The 15,387-nt window shown below is 42.3% G+C and overlaps 1 protein-coding gene across 1 annotated transcript; it reads left to right on the forward strand.

The window, feature by feature from the left end:
• Positions 1–2,544: 2,544 nt before the first annotated feature.
• LOC136525654 (uncharacterized) lies at positions 2,545–4,232 on the forward strand. The gene is made up of 3 exons (XM_066518573.1): positions 2,545–2,751; positions 3,064–3,711; positions 3,849–4,232. The coding sequence occupies exons 1-3, from the start codon at positions 2,545–2,547 to the stop codon at positions 4,230–4,232; spliced, it is 1,239 nt and encodes a 412-aa protein (XP_066374670.1).
• The last annotated feature ends 11,155 nt before the right edge of the window (positions 4,233–15,387 follow it).

The following is a 15,387-nucleotide window of genomic DNA, read 5'->3' on the forward strand; positions in this document are numbered from 1 at the left end:
GGACTAATCACCTGTGTATCTCACATAAACACAATTAGTCCACCTAGGTTGTCACTCAATTACCAAAACCAAACAAGGACCTTTCAGAAGGGCTGCAATGTCTCCTGAACAAAAGGCGCTTTTAAATAAGAGACGACGTGACTTGTATGCATAGAAAAATGCTACAAGAAAACTACAAATGACTCCACAAGAGAAGGAGTTGAAATGAAAAGAGAGCAAGAAAAAATACAATAGGATGGTGAGAGAACACCGAGCAAACAATTTGCATCCAGACTCAATAGCCATGGAGAGCCTCACTTTAACCCTCAGTTTATTTTCCCTTCTTCACCTCAAACGCATGAAGCGCCTTCACACGAGATGGAAATACGCGAATTGAGGGGCATGCCTATTAACATCACGTCGACTGTAGTTCAAAATCTAGAAGTCCAGACCCCTGAAGTGGCTGCGACACAGACCATACATAGGCAACGAGTGACCACTGGAGAGAAATGCCCTTCTATCCCGTCACAATCGAGCTTTTGAAGCAAACATTGGAAGAAGTGCTAGAGGGTGTGCGGATGGAAAGTGCAATGATTCGAACGACCCAACTCAACCTAGTGTGGTTTACAATGGTAAATAGCCTTGATCAGTATATATTGTCGGTACTTTCACCTTCGCTCTTCTATTCTAAAAACTCATACCTTTTATTACTACAGGTGGTGTCACCTAGGAAACTCTAGTTCCACCACCTAATAACTACACAGGTACACAGACACAACCGTCTGTAGTTGACGGTACCTCTTCAATGCCTCCAAATGATGCACAAGCTCATACGCCAGACTCTATGGTCGAGGATGTTATTTTCTTTATTAAATTTATCCTTTTTTTGTTTTTTTGTATGCCATTATGTTTCTCTCATCATATATGTGGCCGTGTTGCATAGACTATGATGAGGATGTCATATTTGAGGACGAGGAAGAGGATGAGGCGTACTTTTTTGCCGGACAAGGTACATCATGTAATAGTCAAAACATTCTTTCAATGCGTAACACATCAACATTTTGTCAGAAGACGACGAGGAGGGAATCGACGTTGAGCACATTCTTGACATGGATGAGGAAGAGAACAGTGAGCCTAATGTCCTAGATCATACGATAGGGTTTACGCTAATGTCCCGTTAGAGTCACACATGCTACCATCGGTGTCGAACTGCGAGCACTGCAACACAAAGAAATTCGAGGGTGAACCGCCCAGATTCTATTATCGGGGTGGAAAGATTCATCTTTCAACTCCTGAGACACCACTAGAGCTCATGAGGTTGTGGTCAAGCTCAGACGCTGATGCTAGGCACTTTCGTGCAAACATCAGATATTTCAATGGCCACTTCTCTTTCACTTCTCTGTACTGCCACCTAGATCGTGTGACCACTAACATGCAAATCTGTGGTGTATACACATTCCGTGCCCATGGCCAGATTTACCATAACATACGATCATTTGGTAAAGAGGAAGGTGTCGAAAAGACACACCTCGAGCTTTATTTTTACGACGATGATCCATTCCTCGAGCATCGGATGAGCAAGTGCCGTGAGCAATGCACCTAAAAAGACAGAGAAGTTATAGAGCAATTGGTTAGTATCTTTAATGGGAATCCCTACTCTCAGCAGCTAAGGAGTATGGGACACGTTGAAAACCTCGAGGATTACCGGGTCGAGTTGAACCTTGACCAGTGGCTTGACTAGAGAACATATAACGTGCCATTAACATCAAAGGTGCCCGCCGTCTAGGTTGAGGGGAGTGAGCGTCATGGCCAATTCAAGCATAGTGTTCTCCTGCAAGGGAAGGATCGGTCTATACACGGCATCCACTCATATAATGCATGCTACGACCCATTGTCATACCCGGTGTTCTTTCCAATGGGTGAGCTCAGGTGGCACAACTGCATTCCAAAAGTGGGTGTGACTATGGTTCAAGTTGATCGAGCTCGAGCAATCCGCAAAAAGTCTACTGAGAATGGTGACAATGATGATGGAGGTAACTTGAACTCTTTTCAATAATGCAATATAAACTCTTTTCTGTTAACACATGATACTAATTCGAACAATGTCTCCCTGTAGAACCTATTTCAAATACATATGTCTCCGTGCACGACTACTACTGCTACAAGTTCTAGATGCGGCCAGGGATATTTAATCCAATACTCTAGGGCTAGCGTCTTTTCTAGATTGAGAGCTCATGTTTAGACTATATGAGGAACAATCAGGATACTTTGAGGGCTGACCTATACCAAGGCCTAGTGGACATCATGCATTCGGGTGAAGGATCTACTAAGAATGTCGGAAGGTGTACCATCATGTCTTCGTCATTCATCAGAGGACCCCGTGATATGAGGCGTTGATACATGGATGCAATGGCTCTGGTGCGAAAGTATGGTAAACCTGATATCTTCCTCACAATGATGTGCAACCCTAACTGGGATGAGATCAAGAATAAACTTTATCTAGGCCAGACACCATAGGACCGCCCAGATCTCGTCACACGGGTCTTTAGAGCAAAGTTTGAGGCGATGAGGAAAATGTTGATGGAGAAAGACATAATTGGGAAGGTGAAGGCCTACGTATATGTAGTGGAGTTCCAGAAGAGGGGCTTGCCACATGCACACTTCTTGCTGATAATGGAATGGAAGTACAAGCTCACATGTCTCGAGCAATATGACATGATTATCAGTGTAGAGCTACCAAACAAGAAGAAGTACCCTGAGCTCTACAAGATGGTGACGAAGCATATGATGCATGGTCCCTATGGGACGCTAAATCCATATTGTCCGTGCACGGTGGGCCGCGGGTCATGCAAGAACCATTACCTGCGCCCATTCTGTGAGGCAACGTCACAAGGAAAGGATTCGTACCCCATCTATCGGCGACGCAATGATGGCCACACGCTAAAAGTTTGAGGCCATTACCTAGACAATCAATGGGTCGTACCTTACAACCCTTGCCGGCTATGTACCTTCAACTACCATATCAATGTTTAGGCCTATGGGAGCATTAAATCAGTAAAGTATCTATTCAAATACATATACAAGGGACATGGTAGGGCATCGGTGGTGATGAGGGAGACCGACAAAGCAGACGAGAAAGGGAACATTGATGAGATCAAGCAGTATAGAGATGCCTGGTGGGTGATGCCTCTAGAAGCACTATGGAGGATATATGGCTTTGACTTGAGCAACAACCATCCACCAGTACAGCAGCTGCAGCTTCATCTACCTGAGATGCACATGGTGGCATTTCATAAACAGGATAAGGTCGAACGGATCGTTAATTGGCCAGGTGTAGAAGAGTCAATGCTGACAGCATACTTCGATGCAAACAGGCATCATGAGGAAGCCCGTGGAATCTTGTATCGGGACTTCCCAGAGCATTTTACCTGGCAGTCTGATGGTAAATTCTGGCAGAAAAAGAAAAACTCTGTTTTTCAAGTTGGAAGAGTCATCTCGGCTCATCCTGCTGAGGGAGAACGTTACTTTCTTCATGTTCTCTTGAACAATGTTACTGGTGCTACATCATACAAACATCTGAGGACAGTTGATGGCGTGCTACTACCTTCGTTCCGTGAAGCTACAGAAAGGAGGGGTCTAATCGAAGAAGATAATACACTGGATGAATGTCTAACTGAAGCTACTTTATTCCAGATGCCTTCATCTCTAGGGAGGCTATTTGCAATAATATTGGTATTCTGCGAGCCGCATGATGTGATGGGGTCATGGAAAAACACTACGATACAATGTCAGAGGACTACAGCCGCAATCATCCATCCCCGGATCTGGTGCAACAATTGGTTTTGATAGACATTAGAAACATGCTGTAGTCTATGGGGAAGGACATAAGGTCATTTCCTCTTCCAGATATTGATCACTCATACGACGATGCCAGCCATATTCCTCGTGAGATATTTGAGGAAGCTAGCGTCGAGCAGAATCCCGAAGATGTGCTATTGTGCGAGTCACTCAACGTCGAGCAAAGGTCTGCCTATGATAAGATAATGGGCGCTGTCTATAGCAAACAAGGTGGGTTGTTCTTTGTGGATGGACCTGGCAGGACGAGAAAGACATTTTTGTATAGGGCACTTCTCGCAAAACTACACAGCCAGGACAAGCTTGCCGTGGCTATAGCTACATCTAGAGTCACAGTAGCCATAAAGCTAGGCAGGAGGATAGCCCACTCGCGTTTCAAGATACCCCTCACTCTTTAAGAGGGTGGTTGCTGTAGCTTCACGAAACAGAGTGGTACTGCCAAGTTGCTGCAACAAGCAACTCTCATAATTTGGGATGAGGCATCTATGATAAAGAGGCAAAATGTGGAAGCACTAGACAACAGCCTACGGGATATAATGGGCCGGTCAAACATACTGTTTGGTGGAAAGACTATTGTCCTTGGTGGGGATTTTAGACAGGTCCTCCCTGTTGTGCGAAAAGGATCCAGAGCTCAAATAGTCGGTGCTTCTCTATGAAGGTCGTATCTTTGGGAATCCATGCGCCACCTAAAGCTTGTCCGCAACATCTGGGCTCAGAGTGACTCATGGTTTGCAGATTATCTATTGCGCATTTGAAAGTTCCTAATGGCTAGAGGGGGGTGAATAGCCTAATAAAAAAGTTCTACAACAACACTTAACAAAACGGTTAGATAATTATGAGGCGAAGCAAGTGTTGCGCTAGCCTACTCAAAATGCAAGCCACCTACCATAATTCTAGTTTAGATAGTATCTATTCACACAATAGCTATGACACTACTCTATGTTAGTGTGCTCTCAAAGGCTAACTAAAGAGCCACACCAACTAAGCAAGCAAGCTCTCACAACTAGCTACACTAAAGAGCTTGACAACTAGTTTGAGGGAACGTAAAGAGAGTGATCAAGAAGGTTATACCGCTGTGTAGATGAAGGAACCAATCAATCACAAGGATGAATAACAATGAAGACCAATCACCTCGGAATCAACGATGAACACAATGATTTTTACCGAGGTTCACTTGCTTGCCGGCAAGCTAGTCCTCGTTGTGACGATTCACTCACTTGGAGGTTCACGCGCTAATTGGCTTCACACGCCAAACCCTCAATAGGGTGCCGCACAACCAACACAAGATGAGGATCACACAAGCCACGAGCAATCCACTAGAGTACATTTTGGCTCTCCGCCGGGGAAAGGTCAAGAACCCCTCACAATCACCACAATCGGAGCCGAAGACAATCACTACCCTCCGCTCAATGCTCCTCGCTGCTCCAAGCTGTCTAGGTGGCGGCAACCAGTAAGAGTAACAAGTGAATCCCACAGTGAAACACAAACACCAAGTGCCTCTAGATGCAAACACTCAAGCAATGCACTTGGATTCTCTTCCAATCTCACAAAGATGATGAATCAATGATGGAGATGAGTGGGAGGGCTTTGGTTAAGCTCACAAGGTTGCTATATCAAAGAAAATGGCCAAAGGTATGAGCTTCAACTGGCCATGGGGCTTAAATAGAAGCCCCCACGAAATAGAGCCGTTGTACCCCTTCACTAGGCACAACGCGGGGTGACTGGACGCTCCGGTCCGATCGATCGGACGCTGGCCCTCAGCGTCCAGTCACGTGAGTCACACCACGTGTCCCCTGCTTCAAATACTGTTCATCAGATTTCAACGGTCATCAGTTGACCAGATGCAGTGCACAAACTGACCGAACGCTCAGCCTCTAGCGTTCGGTCGTTTTCAGTAAGGTTTTAGAAATGAATTTCTTTGACCGGACGCGTCCGGTCATGTTTGACCGGACCCTGCAAGCGTCCGGTCACTCAATGACTATTCTCCGCGTTGTCCGACAACAGGACCGGACCCTGGACCTCAGCGTTCGGTCAGTCCAAGATCCAGCGTTCGGTCGTTTGACCGACGCCAGCGTCTTCGCTACCACACTTGACCGGACGCGCCGGTCTCTCTGAGACCATCGTCCGGTCACTCAGTGACCAGCAAGACTAACTCCTTTTCACCTCTAATTTCTTCACCCTTGCTCAAATGTGCCAACCACCAAGTGTATCACCTTGTGCACATGTGTTAGCATATTTTCACAATCATTTTCAAGGGTGTTAGCATTCCACTAGATCCTAAATGCATATGCAATGAGTTAGAGCATCTAGTGGCACTTTAATAACCGCATTCCGATATGAGTTTCACCCCTCTTAATAGTATGGCTATCAAACCTAAATGTGATCACACTCTCTAAGTGTCTTGATCACCAAAACAAAATAGCTCCTACAATTTATACCTTTGCCTTGAGCTTTTTGTTTTTCTTTTTCTTCTCTCCAAGTCCAAGCACTTGATCATTATCATGGCATCTTCATTATCATGCTATGATCTTTATTTGCTTCACCACTTGGAGTGTGCTACCTATCTCATGATCACTTGATAAACTAGGTTAGCACTTTGGGTTTTATCAATTGACCAAAACCAAACTAGAGCTTTCAATCTCCTCCTTTTTGGTAATTGATGACAACCCTTTCACAAAGATATGAATTGAAATTCAATTGAATCCATATTGCTTGCCCAAGCATATTTACCATGTGTAAACGAATATGAACAAGTTTCATGAACCCCATATGGTAGCAATTGCTCTCCCTACATATGTGCTAAGAGTTTGGATTGTAGCTTGCACATATGCTTAGATCAGAAATATAGGAGACAATGTCTACCAAATGATGCTAAGGTATAAAAGATGGACCTTTGAAGCGTGATACCAATCGGAGTGCACCATTATACCATCCTTAGCACCATGGTTAGCTCTATACCACTTGGAAACATACTTTGAAAGGATACCACTTGTAACACTTATTTGGAAATGAAAGTTATCTAGTGATTTCATTTCATCATTCAATCTTACAACTAGCATACATCACACAAGCATGGATATTGAAATTTAAAACTTGTGCCATGCAAGCAAACATATAAAATGCACATTCAAATGCACCATACAAGTTCATGAGCTTGCTCCCCCTACTTGTGTGCTCAAAAATTTTAATTGATCCCTTTCCTTTATCATATTTCTCCCCCTTTCACTTGTATCTTTATTTCTCTCCCCTTTGTGTTGTCTTTTCACTATCTTTGTGCACTACTTCTCCCCATGTACTAATATCTTGGTTATTTCTCCCATTATTACTTATGTCTTTGTTTCATTCTTATATCTTTGTGCACTGTTTCTCCCCCTTTGTCATCAATGACCACAAAGGTTTTTTTTAAAAAATATAGATAGGTAGAGATTATCAATGTCAATCAATGGGGTGAGGATTATTTTCTCAAATTTGGTCCAATCTAGATCATTTGCCAAAGATATTTAACTTGGTTTGATCTAAGGACAAGCTTCTTCACACCTCCAACTAAGGGTTATCTTGTACCATGTTGAGTTAAACACTTAGAGCTCATTTTCTAGATTAAACACTAGGTTTACAAGCCCATAAACATGTCATATGCTACCACTAGATCAAGTCAAGCATAGAAGCAATAATGATACCATATAAACATCAAAATCATTTGATTTTCATGAATGAGCCTAATAAAATTGAACCACTTGAAAGGTCCTAATAAAATTTAAAGTGTGACTAGATGCGCTAAATATGTCCTTAGCAAGGATGTATGTCATGCCAATCATCTTTTACCTTGAATAGCTCGAAGGAGAGGCATGTCATATAAGTGGGGGTGCATCAACACATATTTGAGAAATCAAATATGTTCAACTCATTCCGTAGCTTGCAAAACCTTTTCTCATCCAATGGCTTGATGAATATATCGGCAAGTTGATCTTCGGTGCCTACACTCTCAATGCAAATGTTCCCCTTTTGTTGGTGATCTCTTATGAAATGGTGGCGGACATCAATGTGCTTTGTTCTTGCATGTTGAACTGGATTGTTGGTCAACTTGATTACACTCTCATTATCACATAGCAATGGCACTTTCTTGAACTTGATTCCAAAATCATTCAAAGTGGCCTTCATCCAAAGTACTTGTGCACAACAACTACCAGCGGATATGTATTCGGCTTCGGCGGTTGATAATGCAACACTATTTTGCTTCTTTGATGACCATGAAACAAGTGATCTTCCCAACAATTGACACGTGCCCAAGGTGCTCTTCCTTTCAACCTTGCATCCCGTATAATCCAAGTCGGAGTAACCAATTAGCTCAAACTTTGCTCCTTTGGGATACCATAAACCAACATTTGGTGTATGCTTCAAGTACCTTAATATTCTCTTTATAGCCTTCAAATGACTTTCTCTTGGTGAGGCTTGAAATCTTGCACACATGCATACACTAAACATGACATCCGGCCTTGATGCGGTCACATAGAGTAGGCTTCCAATCATAGACCGGTACAATTTTTGATCCACCATGTTTCCACTTGCATCACTATCCAAGTTGTCATTGGTTCCCATTGGTGTGCTAATGGCTTTACTATCAATCATTCTAAACTTCTTAATCATGTCCTTGATGTACTTGCCTTGACTTACAAATGTACCATTCTTTAATTGCTTGATTTGAAGACCAAAGAAGTAACTTAACTCTCCAATCATGGACATCTTAAACTCATTAGCCATCATCTTTCTAAACTCATCACAAAAGTCTTGATTGGTTGATCCAAATATGATGTCATCAACATAGATTTGCAACACAAATAAGTCTTTGCCAATCTTCTTGATGAAAAGAGTGGTGTCAACCTTGCCCATCATGAACCCTTTAGAGAGTAGAAAGTCCCTCAATCTCTCATACCATGCTCTAGGTGCTTGCTTCAAGCCATACAATGCCTTCTTCAACTTGTACACATGGTCGGGCTTCTTGTCATCTTCAAAACCGGGAGGTTGCTCAACATAAACTTCTTCATTGATGTAGCCATTGAGAAATGCACTCTTGACATCCATTTGATAGAGCTTGATGTTGTGGGCACAAACATAGGCTAGCAAGATTCTAATTGCTTCCAATCTAGCAACCGGGGTATATGTTTCTCCAAAGTTAAGACCTTCAACTTGTGTATAGCCTTATGCTACTAATCTTGCTTTGTTCCGTTACTACTATCTCATCTTGATCTTGCTTGTTTCTAAAGACCCATTTGGTTCTAATCACATTGTGTCTCTTTGGTCTCTCTACTAATTCCCATACTTGATTTCTTGTGAAGTTATTCAATTCTTCATGCATAACATTCACCCAATCAACATCCTTCAATGCTTCATCTATCTTCTTTGGTTCAATGGATGACACAAATGAGAAGTATTCACAAAATGAAGTCAATCTTGATCTTGTTTGTACACCTCTTGAAATATTACCAATGATAGTGTCCAATGGATGATCCCTTGCAACATTGGTTGGTTGGAGTATTGGAACTTGATTGCTTGCACTTGCTTGATCATTGGATTGAGATGATGTACTAGCCACTTGATCTTGTTCATTATCATGAGATCCACTTGTACTAGCTTGAGTTGTATCATCTTGCACATTTGAGTTGGAGAGCACTTGCACTTGATCATCTTCATCATCATTCACTTGCCTAGGCCTCAATTCACCAACATCCATGTTCTTCATGGCATTTGAAAGTTGAATGCCTCTAACATCTTCCAAGTTCTCATTCTCTACTTATGAACCCTTGGTTTCATCAAATTCAACATCATGAACTTCCTCAAGAGTACCACTATCCAAATTCCAAACTCTATATACTTTGCTTGTAGTGGAGTAACCAAGTAGGAATCCTTCATCACATTTCTTGTCAAACTTACCCAATCTAGTGCCTTTCTTCAAGATATAGCATTTGCAACCAAAGACCCGAAAATATGCAATGTTGGGCTTTCTACCATTCAAGAGCTCATATGGTGTCTTCTCTTTTAAAGGGTGACAATAGAGGCGGTTGTTACAATAGCAAGCCATGTTGATACCTTTGGCCCAAAAAGATTGACTCACATTGTACTCACTAAGCATAGACCTTGCCATATCAATGAGTGTTCTATTCTTCCTCTCAACAAGACCATTTGATTGAGGTATGTACTTGACCGAGAATTGATGTCTAATTCCAAATTCATCACATAACTCATCAATTCTAGTGTTCTTGAACTCACTGCCATTGTCACTTCTAACTCTCTTGATAGTTGTTTCAAACTCATTGTGAATGCCCTTGACAAATGATTTGAATGTTGCAAACACATCACTTTTGTCCACTAGAAAGAATACCCATGTGTATCTAGTGTAATCATCCACTATCACAAGGCTATATTTGTTACCACCAATGCTAGTATATTGAGTTGGCCCAAACAAATCCATATGCAATAACTCAAATGATTTACTAGTGCTCATCATGCTTTTCTCAGGATGGGTATTTCTAACTTGTTTGTCGGCTTGACAAGAGCTACAAAGCTTATCTTTCTCAAACACAACATCTTTCAAGCCTCTAACCAAGTCATGTTTAACCAATCTATTCAATTGTTTCATTCCAACATGACCAAGCCTTCTATGCCATAACCAACCCATGCTAGACTTAGTGAATAAGCATGTAGATAATCTAGCTTCACTAGCATTGAAATCAACCAAGTATAGATTCTCATATCTAAAGCCTTTGAAGATCAAGTTAGAGTCATCTACACTTATGATCTCTACATTATCTACCCCAAATATGCATTTGAATCCAAGATCACACAATTGAGCCACGGATAGCAAATTGAAGTTCAAGCTCTCTACTAGCAACACATTGGATATGCTCATGTCATTGGATATTGCAATCTTACCAAGTCCTTTGACATTGCCTTTGCCATTGTCACCAAATGTAATACTATCATAACCATCATTTCCATTGGTGTTGATTGAGTTAAACATTCTTGCATCACCGGTCATGTGTTGAGTGCACCCACTATCAAGAACCTAATGCCTTCCTCCGACTTTGTAATTGACCTACAAAAGAAGATCAAATCTTTTTAGGTACCCAAACTTGCTTGAGTCCTTGAAGGTTAGTTACTAAGCTCTTTGGTACCCAAATGGCTTTCCTTTTTAGCCCATTCATGGTTTACCAATGAACTTAGCCTTTACACCATTTGCACCCTTGGTAAGCATATATAAAGAATCAAGCTTAATGGAGGATACATTAACATTTTTGCTTTTGTTCTTGTATTCATGCTCTTTATGACTAACTTGCTTACAACTAGTGCAAAACCGACCATTGTTCTTCACAAAACTAGTCTTGTGAGGAGCAAAGGCCGCCTTGCCTTTTTTAGGGGTATAGCCCAATCCCTCTTTGTAGAGAGAAGCTCTTTGGCTACCCAAGCACATAAGCAAGCGGTCCTCACCACCATATGCCTTAGCCAAGGTGTGAGTGAGCTTATTGACCTTCTTCTTGAGGTTCTCATTCTCAACCATTAGTGAGGCACCACAAGTGAGACCGTCACTACTAGATGAGGTGGAGGTGAAAGTACTACAAGAAGGGTTAGTGGGAGCAATAATGATAGGCATAGATAGTGATTCATCAATTATATCACAAGTTAAACCTACATTGCAAGTTTCAACATGCTTTTTTTTATTTTGTTCATCAAGCAAAACCGACCATTGTTCTTCATAAAACTAGTCTTGTGAGGAGCAAAGGCTGCCTTACCTTTCTTGGGGGTGTAGCCCAATTCCTCTTTATAGAGAGAAGCTCGTTGGCTACCCAAGCACATAAGCAAGCGGTCCTCACCACCATAAGCCTTAGCTAAGGTGTGAGTGAGCTTGTTGACCTTCTTCTTGAGATTCTCATTCTCAACCATTAGTGAGGCATCACAAGTGAAACCATCACTACTAGATGAGGTAGAAGTGGAAGTGCTACAAGAAGAGTTAGTGGGAGCAACAATGATAAGCATAGATAGTGATTCATCAATTATGTCATAAGTTAAACCTACATTGTAAGTTTCAACATGCTTATTTTTATTTTGCTCATCAAGCAAAGAGGAATGAGCCTTTTTAAGCTTTTTGTGAGCTTTGCCAAGTTTCTCATTGGCTTCCTCTAGCCTTTCATGAGATGCATTGAGCTCATCAAAGGCTTGCTTAAGGGCTTTTAGTTCCTTACACAAGCTTTTGCATTCTCTTTTCTTGATGTCAAAGTGTTCTCTAGCATCTTCTAGCATGTCAAATAGTTCATCTTTAGTAGATTCATCATCATCACTATCACTATCATGGTTATTTTTGTTTTCATTTTCATCATCATGTTCTTCATCATTCTCATCATCACAAGATTGTACCTTAGTGGCCTTAGCCATGAAACATGATGAGGATTCAAAGAGAGAAGGCTTCTCATTGATAGCAATGCTTGCAAGAACCTTCTTCTTGGCGGTCTTGTTATCATCACTATCATCATCATCATCACTTGAGGAAGCATCACTATCCCAAGTGACTACATATGAACCACCCTTCTTTTTCTTGAATGCCATCTTGTCCTTTTTCTCTTTCTTTTCCTTCTTGTCCTTCTTGTTCTTCTTGTTGTCATCATTATTGTCGCTATTGTATGGGCATTGAGCAATAAGATGATCTTTGCTTCCACACTTGAAGCACCTTCTTGACTCTTCTTTATTCTTGGATGAAGACTTCTTTATTCTAGCACGGTAGCCCTTCTTCACCATGAACTTGCTAAATCTTTTCACAAAGAGGGCCATCTTCTCATCATCATCATCATCCCAAGATTCATCTTCTTCACTTGAAGTTTCTTGCTTAGCTTTGCCCTTGGATGATGTGGCCTTGAATGCCACACTCTTCTTCTTCTTCTTATCCTTTTTCTCATCTTTCTTCTCCTTCTTTTCTTCCTTCTCTTCTTCATCTCTATATGTATCATCGGTCATGATGTCTCCCAACACTTGGTTTGGTGATATGGTGTCCAAACCACTCCTTACTAGAATAGTGATCAATGTCCCAAATCTTGAAGGTAAGCATCTCAAGAACTTGTGGGAGAAGTCCTTGTCCTTCACCTCTTCTCCAAGTGCTTTGAGATCATTGATAAGCACTTGAAGCATATGAAACATCTCCGGCACACTCTCATCCTCCTTCATCTTGAAGCTTGCAAACTTCTCTTTAAGGATGTATGCCTTTGCACCCTTCACGGCTTGAGTGCCCTCAAATGATTCTTCCAATTTCTTCCAAGCCTCATGAGCTCTCTCAATGTTTTTGATTTGCTCAAATGTTCTTTCATCCAAAGCATCATGGATGGCACTAAGAGCAATGTCATTATTTTGGAGTAGCATCTCTTCAGCGGCGGTGGGAGCCTCTTCATCTTCTATCTCAATCTTTGTTTCTACCACCTTCCAAACCTTCCTATTGATTGACTTGATATAAGTTATTATCTTAGCCTTTCAATAGGGATAGTTGGAGCCATCAAATTGGGGTGGCTTATTTGTGTTGTTGATTTGAGCTATTTTTACACCGAAGTTTGTTAAGCCTCAAATCACGGTGACCTTGGCTTTGATACCACTTGAAAGGTTCTAATGGCTAGAGGGGGGGGTGAATAGCCTAATAAAAAAGTTCTACAACAACACTTAACAAAATGGTTAGACAATTATGAGGCGAAGCAAGTGTTGCGCTAGCCTACTCAAAATGCAAGCCACCTACCATAATTCTAGTTTAGATAGTATCTATTCACACAATAGCTATGACACTACTCTATGTTAGTGTGCTCTCAAAGGCTAACTAAAGAGCCACACCAACCAAGCAAGCAAGCTCTCACAACTAGCTACACTAAAGAGCTTGACAACTAGTTTGCGGTAACGTAAAGAGAGTGATCAAGAAGGTTATACCGCCGTGTAGATGAAGAAACCAATCAATCACAAGGATGAATAACAATGAAGACTAATCACCTCGGAATCAATGATGAACACAATGATTTTTACTGAGGTTCACTTGCTTGCCGGCAAGCTAGTCCTCGTTGTGGCGATTCACTCACATAGAGGTTCACGCGCTAATTGGCTTCACACGATCGGAGCCGAAGACAATCACCACCCTCCGCTCAATGCACCTTGCTGCTCCAAGCCGTCTAGGTGGCGGCAACCACCAAGAGTAACAAGTGAATCCCGCAGCGAAACACGAACACCAAGTGCCTCTAGATGCAAACACTCAAGCAATGCACTTGAATTGTCTCACAATCTCACAAAGATGATGAATCAATGATGGAGATGAGTGGAAGAGCTTTGGCTAAGCTCACAAGGTTGCTATGTCAATGAAAATGGCCAAAGGTATGAGCTTCAACCGGCCATGGGCTTAAATAGAAGCCCCCACGAAATAGAGCCGTTGTACCCCTTCACTGGGCACAACGCGGGGTGACCGGACGCTCCGGTCCGATCGATCGGACGCTGGCCCTCAGCGTCCGGTCACATGAGTCACGCCACGTGTCCCCTGCTTCAAATACTGTTCGTCAGATTTCAACGGTCATCAGTCGACCGGACGCAGCGCACAAACTGACCGGACGCTCAGCCTCTAGCGTTCGGTCGTTTTCAGTAAGGTTTCAGAAACGAATTTCTTCGACCGGACACGTCCGGTCATGTTTGACCGGACCCTGTAAGCGTCCGGTCACTTAGTGACTATTCTCTACGCTGTCCGACAACAGGACCGGACCCTGGACCTCAGCGTCCGGTCAGTCCAAGATCCAGCGTCCGGTCGTTTGACCGACTCCAGCGTCTTCGCTGCCACACTTGACCGGACGCGTCGGTCTCTCTGAGTTCAGCGTCCGGTCACTCAGTGACCAGCAAGACTAACTCCTTTTCACCTCATATTTCTTCACCCTTGCTCAAATGTGCCAACCACCAAGTGTATCACCTTGTGCACATGTGTTAGTATATTTTCACAATCATTTTCAAGGGTGTTAGCATTCCACTAGATCCTAAATGCATATGCAATGAGTTAGAGCATCTAGTGGCACTTTGATAACCGCATTCCGATACGAGTTTCACCTCTCTTAATAGTACAACTATCAAACCTAAATGTGATCACACTCTCTAAGTGTCTTGATCACCAAAACAAAATAGCTCCTACAATTTATACCTTTGCCTTGAGCTTTTTGTTTTTCTCTTTCTTCTTTCTAAGTCCAAGCACTTGATCATTATCATGGCATCTTCATTATCATACTATGATCTTTATTTGCTTCACCACTTGGAGTGTGCTACCTATCTCATGATCACTTGATAAACTAGGTTAGCACTTAGGGTTTCATCAATTCACCAAAACTAGTGGTGCGGGGGTTCCAAAGAAATACAATCGACGCTGAAATCGTGGTGGGGCAGCATGCTGGGAAGCGAATATTCCTTCCTCGAATACCGCTATGTCCGTCTGATGACGAGATGTTCCCGTTCCAGTTTAAGAGGAAACAGTTTCCTATCAGGCTGAGCTTTGCCATGACGGTCAACAAG

The sequence above is a fragment of the Miscanthus floridulus genome, chromosome 19 (assembly GCF_019320115.1).
Source record: "Miscanthus floridulus cultivar M001 chromosome 19, ASM1932011v1, whole genome shotgun sequence".
Lineage (NCBI taxonomy): Eukaryota > Viridiplantae > Streptophyta > Magnoliopsida > Poales > Poaceae > Miscanthus > Miscanthus floridulus.

Coding starts and splice junctions, on each gene's coding strand:
- LOC136525654 (XM_066518573.1), top strand. CDS start 2,545: ATGAGGAAAATGTTGATGGAGAAAGACATAATTGGGAAGGTGAAGGCC. Junction 2,752..3,063: donor ACCCTGAGCTCTACAAGATG/GTGACGAAGCAT, acceptor TACATATACAAG/GGACATGGTAGGGCATCGGT. Junction 3,712..3,848: donor GGCTATTTGCAATAATATTG/GTATTCTGCGAG, acceptor AACATGCTGTAG/TCTATGGGGAAGGACATAAG.